At 50.1% G+C, this 7,496-nt stretch overlaps 1 protein-coding gene across 1 annotated transcript; it reads left to right on the forward strand.

Moving 5' to 3' along the window:
- The first annotated feature begins 10 nt into the window (after positions 1 to 10).
- Positions 11 to 7,188, forward strand: LOC108532265 (putative serine protease 47). The gene is made up of 5 exons (XM_017876214.1): positions 11 to 149; positions 938 to 1,100; positions 2,562 to 2,791; positions 5,743 to 5,909; positions 7,016 to 7,188. The coding sequence occupies exons 1-5, from the start codon at positions 11 to 13 to the stop codon at positions 7,028 to 7,030; spliced, it is 714 nt and encodes a 237-aa protein (XP_017731703.1). The 3' UTR covers positions 7,031 to 7,188.
- Positions 7,189 to 7,496: the final 308 nt, after the last annotated feature.

Below are 7,496 nucleotides of genomic sequence, written 5' to 3' on the forward strand. Positions count from 1 at the left end.
TCACGGAGAGATGGGGGAACCGCAGGCCGGAGGCGGTGGGGGGGAGGGCGGGGCTCTGGGCCTGGTGCCAGAGCGCGAAGTCAACCGAATCCGTTGTCTGGCTCCCCTCCCCTCCCAACCAGGTGGCTCCAGAAATGACATCAAGCAAGGTGGGCCAGGCTGCCCGCTCTCGGTCCCAGGACTGAGTGTGGGGCCCACGGAACTGGACGGGGCACCAGGGCCTGGTGCGGGGGCTGGGTGGAGGGAGACAGCACCAGGACTGCTGCTGGGCACCGGGAGTAGGGTGGGCCCTGGGGTCTCATGTCCCCTTCTTGAGGCCTGGAAGCGTAGGCCAGGGATGAGGACGCTGGGTCTCAGGGGTCCAGGCCCACAGCTCTCCCTCCCAGGTGTGAGTCTCAGAACCAAGGTTGTCCACATCAGCCACATCCCCTCACCTTCTAAAATCAGGAATCAGAGAGGGGGAGCAAGTTTCCCCAACAGCACAACAGACTGCTGCCTGAGAATCTCTCTCCCTGGGATACTGGGGTGAGATGCAGGGGGCACAGCCACTTGGACACCCCTGAGACCTTCAGTTCTTTGATCTGCAAAGTAGGCATACAGGTGTTCTCATGGAGGGAAATAAAGTCCCAGGGCTGGATTCCAGTCCACCAGTCCTTGGCAGGTCCGGATGAGCTGCTGTGGCCACCCTGGGTCAGCCTTGCCCTGCCTGCCAGACCCCTGGGCCCTCATTCCCACAGAGCCTGTTCAGTTGTACTCTCATCTGGTCCTGGTAGTGGCCATAGAAGGCAGACGCTGGGGAAGCCCTCAGTCATTTTGGCCAGGTTATCTATTCTTTGGCCTTGGTTTTCCCATCTGTGAAGACAGCAGAGGCCTCACTGGGGTGGCATTCATGGGCACCACTAGTGTCTCTAGCAGGTGGACCGGGGTGTCTCCACAGTGTGTGGGAAGCCTAAGGTGATGGGGAAGATCTACGGTGGCCGGGACGCAGCGGCTGGTCAGTGGCCATGGCAGGCCAGCCTTCTCTACCAGGGCTCACACCTCTGTGGAGCTGTCCTCATCGACTCCCGCTGGCTGGTGTCGACAGCCCACTGCTTTCTCAAGTGAGTCCTCCTTCCCTGGGCCCCAGCAGAGGGGCTGATGGGGAGGAAGATGCAAGGGACAAGGGTTAGCGGGCTGGGGGTTATGCCTTTCTCCTCTGGGCTTTGCTCTGGGCAAGTCTGCTGCCACCAAACTGATGCAGTGCCTGCCTTTGACCTGCAGTCCCCTCCACCAGGACTGTCCTCCCCACTCTCCACCCACTGTCCCTCCATCTGCCCAGATCCTCCTCATCCTTCATCCTCAACTCTGGCAGGGAGTTCCCTGGCCCCTATGTCTGTCTGTTCAATCCAGACATGCCTGAGAGCATTGGCAGTGTCTGTGCTGACTGCCTCTTCAGTGTCTACCATGCTCTTGTGAGTCAGACTCCAGGCAGGGACTGGGGACTCTGCATGTAGCCAGCAGCCAGGCAATGCTTTTTTTCTGTAAAACTATATGCCTGGAAGGAGCTGTGCCAGACTGCATGCATGGGTGGGAAGAGTGGGGCCCCCTGACCCTGAAGAATGACGTGGACAGTCAGGGGTGCAACTCCTCTGACCCTCCTGAACCTGACTGTGCCCAGCTTCTCAACAGTCATGGAGGGACCCAGAGGGAGAGGAAGGCATCACAGTCCAGGTATGGAGTCAGCTTGGGCGCTTAGTGGCTTTGAGACTCCAACTGGGCGCTGTGAGCATCTCCTGTGTGTCACACCACCCAAGACCCTCTATGGCACAGGGTGTGGCAAGACCCCAAGTGAAGGTGCCTCTATGGGAAGGCAAGGCACAAGCTCCAACAAGCAGGATGCAGGAGAGAAAGCCCACAGTGAGTGAGAAGAGCTGACGTGAGGCCGGGGCATCCAGAGAGATGCTGCAGTCTTGAGGGAGGACGAGGAGCTGCAGGCACTTGCCAGAAGGGGAGGCTTTGGCATGGGGAGTGTCGCGAGGGCTTTCCTGGTGGCTGACCCATGTGAACAAAGTCACAAAGGTCAGAAGTTTCATCACTTGTGTTCAGGAACAAGGAGAGCATCAGTTTCATGCACTCATCTGGACATTGAACAAATCCTTTATGAGTGCTTACAACAGTGGGGAAGACACCCTTGGGGAGGGCAGGAAAGGTGGTTAGGCCAGGAAGCGGGTCATAGGTCGCCTTCGGAAGGGTCAGGCTGGAGCCAGAATTAAGCCAGAGCTCCTCTTGTGTAAAATAAAAGGGCTCAATGTGATGACTCTGCCAAGGACTTTTCTGGCACTGGGATTCTCTGCTCCTCTGATTCAAGGGTGTGCAGGGGAGGCCACATGTCCTGAGGTTGTGAGTAGAATATCCATTAGCCTCAAAAAAAGAAGAGCTCCTGAAACGGGGATACAAAGCTACCTGGAATGGTGTCAGGGGAGAAGGACCCAGAGGTGTGTGGGCAGTTACACGTGGATGTAAGAAGAGAGTGCTGCCCCGCACTCCCAGAGGATGGTAAAAATGGGCCCTTCCTCCTCCAGCAAATCCCAGGCCCTGGAGAACTATCAGGTTCTGTTGGGAAACACCCAACTGTATCATCAAACCCAGCACACCCAGAAGATGTCTGTGCACCAGATCATCACCCATCCAGACTTTGAGAAGCTCCACCCCTTTGGGAGTGACATCGCCATGTTGCAGCTGCACCTGCCTGTGAACTTCACTTCCTACGTTGTCCCTGTCTGCCTCCCATCCCAGGACATGCAGCTGCCCAGTAAGTGTCCTGTTGGAAAACCGGCTGGGGAATGCTCACCGAAGACCGTGAGGGGGTGTGGGAGAGGCGGGAGGATGAGGGAGGGGAGGGAGAGGGAGGCAGAGAGGAAGAAGGAAGGATGGCTTAGCCAGGCAAAGAGGAAGCCACTGGACTTGGCCCTCTGTGCCTCATTTCCATGACCGGTAAGGTGAGGACCACCACGCCGGGGCCCTTCTGGTTCTGAAAGTGTGATCCCATAGCTTTGAGTCCCAGGCTCTGAAAGTCTGGGAATCTTACACTTTTGAGAATCCAGAATCTGGGTTCTTTGAGTCTTCGTGGTTCTTCATCTTAAGGTTTTATTTATTTATTTATTTATTTATTTATTTATTTATTTATTGAGATGGAGTCTCGCTCTGTTGCCTAGGCTGGAGTACAGTGGCATGATCTCGGCTCACTGCAACCTCCTCCTCCCCGGTTCAAGCAATTCTCCTGCCTCAGTCTCTCGAGTAGCTGGCATTACAGGCATACACCACCAAGCCTGGCTAATTTTGTCTTTTTAGTAGAGATGGGGTTTCTCTATGTTGGTCAGGCTGGTCTTGAACTCCTGATCTCAGGTGATCTGCCCGCCTTGGCCTCCCAAAGTGCTGGGATTACAGGCGTGAGCCACTCTTTTAAGGTTTTAACCAGTCATGGGTCTGAGATGACTCGACTGAACTCCAAAGACATGCTTGGGAGCTGGCCCATTCTAGGTCACCACCAAACACTTGGATCGTCCCTTGCTTGGGAAAGTGCTTGGGAAGAGTGGAGAGAAAACACGTGGTGGCTCTGCACTCTGAGGCTGCGTGATCCCGTTAGAATGATTGCGACGTAGAACTGTTGACCATCTCTAAACCTCACTTTGCTCTTATCCTAACCTGGGCCCTTCATCTACTTCACAGTCTTGTTATGTGACTGAATAACAGAGGAGAGAGTCATGTGTGTTTTCACTGTTAGATGGGTAGAAAAGAAATGTAGGCAAAGACTTATACACAAGAGCATTTATTGAAGAAAGGAGTGTTTATAGTTTAGGGAAATGCTTATGGTATGATGTTAAGGGAAAAAGGAAGAACATATGTTTAATTATGTGTAGGGTTATATTTCTCAGCAGAGGTGCTGTATGTATTTTTGATAGAATATGTCTTCACTGAGCGGGGCTCTGCCAGCATCCATGACCTTTGACTACTAGATGGAGGGGGCTTTCCCTGATCATCTGCTGGCTGGCTCCCAGCATTCACACACACAACTGGTTATGACTTCAGGGTAGAGGCAACATATACTTGTTTTAATATCCCAACTGGCACTCCTGGGCTGGTACCACTGTGCTGCATGACACTGATAGACCAGCATTTCTTGCCTGTAGCTTCAGAACTGGTCACCCAGCTTCCATTCTTCTGTGCCCCCACTTTAGGCTCCACGTGGATGTCAGAGTGTTACTTTAAATATTAGTCATGTCACTTCCCTGTTCAATACTCTACAGTAACTTCTCATTTGTGCCTAGAATGAAATCCAGACACCCGGCCAGGCCTGGTGGCTCATGCCTGCAATCCCAGCACCCTTCACATCCCCCACCTCCCACTGTGCCCTTCACATCCCCCAACTCCCACTGCGCCGTTCACATCCCCACTTCCCACTGCGCCCTTCACATCCCCCATCTCAACTGCACCCTTCACATACCCCATCTCCTGCTGCAGTCAATGACATATCCCACCTTCCAATGCACCCTTTTCGTTCTTCATTTTTTACTGCAGCCATTACATACCCCATCTTTTACTGCAGCCTTCACATACCACACCCCATCTTTTTGGGCCTCCTGGGTACTCCTTGAATATCTCAAGGCTATTTCTATCTCGGGCCTTTGGCTGCGGTTTTTTTTTTTTTTTTTTTTCTTAGCTTGCTTGTCGTTCTAATCTTTGCATGAATCACTTATTTGCGTTTACTATTCAGCTTTTTTTTCTCCGTTTTACTTAATCATATGAGCTAAAATAGGCAACCCCCTCTATCACATCTCCCTGTTTTATTTTCTTCATATCACTTAATCTAAAATATTTTTAAATTTATTATTTCATTTAATCTGTCACTTTCTACTAAAAATTATCTATATCATTAGCATGTAAAATATAGCACCAGGATAGCTGAATAGATAGTGATTGGGTTAGTAAATGGGTGGATGGATGGATGAATGGATGGATGGATAAATGGATGGATAATGGATTGATAGAAGGATGGGTTACTGCATGGATGGAAGGATAAGTGGAGGGATGGGTGGATGGATGGATGGATGGATGGATGGATGGATGATATTTGAGTTGGTAGATGGATGTTTGGATAGATGTGTAGATAGAAGGATTGGTGAGGGGGGATGGATGAAGTGGATAGATGTGTCAATAGGTGGACAGCAGGATAGGTGGGTGAGTGATGGAGGGCTCGATGGAGAGATGGATGAAAGGATGGATGGATGGGCAAATGTGTGGAAAGTGAGTGGATGAATGGGCATGTGTGGGAAGATAGGTAGATGGAGGAATGGGTGAGTGAGTGGAAGGGATGATGGGTGGAGAAGAAAGGTTAGTGACAGATGGAGGGAGAATGGATGGGACGGTTCATGAAAGGATAAGTTGGTCAGTGAATAATTGCTAAGTCCCAATAAATGAGTCATGTGTTGGTAGGATTTGCTTCTTGTAGAATAAGAGGTGGATCTATTGCTATGAGAGAGGTAGAAGGAATAGGATGACTATGTGCAAAGGTTTGAGAAAAAGAAGAGAAGCTTATCAAGGATGGGTAGCAGAGTGAAGCAGCGTTTAAAGCTCAGCAGTTCTGAGAAAACCTACATTTGGGGGATTGTGGTTAGCAGTCAGGCAGAGTAGGGGCTCAGAGTAGCCTCAGCTTTCTTAGTTAACCTACAGGGCATGTCACTGACCTCCCCCTTATCTCTGCAGTGCAACTGTCACCACCCTTCTATCTCCAAGAGGGCAAGGTGGGTCTCATTGAGAACACACTCTGTAATACCTTATATGGGCAAAGAACTGGCAAAGGCGAGACCTACGCTGTGCATGAGGAGATGCTGTGTGGGGGGGACTTCTCGACAGGAAAGTCCATCTGCAAAGTGAGTAAGGTCATTTCCACTCTTCCTTTGCATATTCTCTTGGCCTCAGTTTCCCTTGGGACGGGTCTCTGTGTTGCCTCTGCTCTCTTTGTGGAGTCCTGTGGACTCCCTGTTTCCTCTCCTCTGCGTGTCCTCCTGGGCTCCATCCCTCAGAAGTCTCCCCTAGACTAGCCCCTTCCCCAGCCCATCCCAGCAGGAACATCTGCTGGAAGGATCCTCAAACAGCATTTTAAAATACATTTTAAACTTTTTATTAAAGCATAATATATACACACAAGAGTACATAATTAATAAGTATATAGTTTGATGAACTTTCCTGCACTGACACAACATGTTACCAGCACCCTAGAAGCACCCATGTGCCTCCTTCTTATCACTAACGCCCAAGGGTAACCAACACCTTCACTTTTAACACCTTGTATTCTGAACTTCCTATAAGTGGAATTTACAGTCAGCACTCTTTCGTGTCCTAACAGTGTATTTCTGAGATTCGTCCATACTATTACACGTTGTTATGGTGTGTTCCTTCTCATTGCTCTATAGCGTGCTGTTGTGTGAACTGAATTCTACATTGGATAAGTATGTGAGTAGTTTCCAAGTTGGAGGTATTATGAGTAGCTGTGCTATGTACATGTTTGTATGTGTCTTTGGGGCACAGAGGAATATATTTTATTACATAGAGGCCCATGAGTAGAGTTGCTAGATAAAAAGGTGTGTCTGTGTGTTCAGCTTTGGCAGAGGATAGCAAACAGCCTTCCCTCTAGCAGAGGATGAGAGCTTCTTTTTTCACCAACATTTATTCCTTTTCATCTTTTCTCATTTTGGCCATTTTGGTGAGTGTGTAGTGGTTTTTGGCTTAAAATTTTTTGTATGTTTATTATTATTAGATATCTTCTATGAAGTTTCTCTTCAAGTCCTTTTTCTCCTCTCATTTTTCTGTTGGGTTGTCTGTCTCTTTCTTCTAGGAGCTCTTTATATATTCTGTACATAAGTTCATTGAATTGAGGCCCAGGGAGGAAAAGTGGTTAGTCTAAGTGAGGCAGCACAACCTGGGCCCAGGTGTTGTGACTCCAAGGCCAACTCTGTCTCCACAACCTCTCCCACAGGTTGTAGCCTCCTGAGCTGACATCTGTGGGCTGAGCTTTTGTGTAGACACCACTGTGGGGCAGACAGGAAAGCGCTGGGACCCTGGAATGAGAGACATTGCTTCACCACATGTGCCTGCGCTGTGACCTGGGATAGGCTCTTCACCTCCTGAGCCTGGGTCCTCATCAGCTGTGTCAGGATTCCAAGGCCTCCTCCATGAGGTGGTTGGAAGGATAGCGTCCACTTGGAACCTCAGAGTGTGACCTTATTTGGAAATAGGATCTTTACGGATGTAATTAATTAAGTTAAGAATCTCAAGATGAACCCATCCTGGATTTAGGGTGGGCCCTAAATTCAATGACTGGTGTCCTTAAAAGAGGGGAAGGGGCCATAGAGACACACATGCAGAATATGGCCATGTGCGGACAGACGTGGAGAGGGCAGGGATGCCACCACGAGCCAAGGAGTGCCTGTGCTGCCAGGGGCCAGAACAGCCAAGGG

This window comes from Rhinopithecus bieti, unplaced genomic scaffold (assembly GCF_001698545.2).
Source record: "Rhinopithecus bieti isolate Rb0 unplaced genomic scaffold, ASM169854v2 scaffold_9919, whole genome shotgun sequence".
Taxonomy (NCBI): Eukaryota; Metazoa; Chordata; class Mammalia; order Primates; family Cercopithecidae; genus Rhinopithecus; species Rhinopithecus bieti.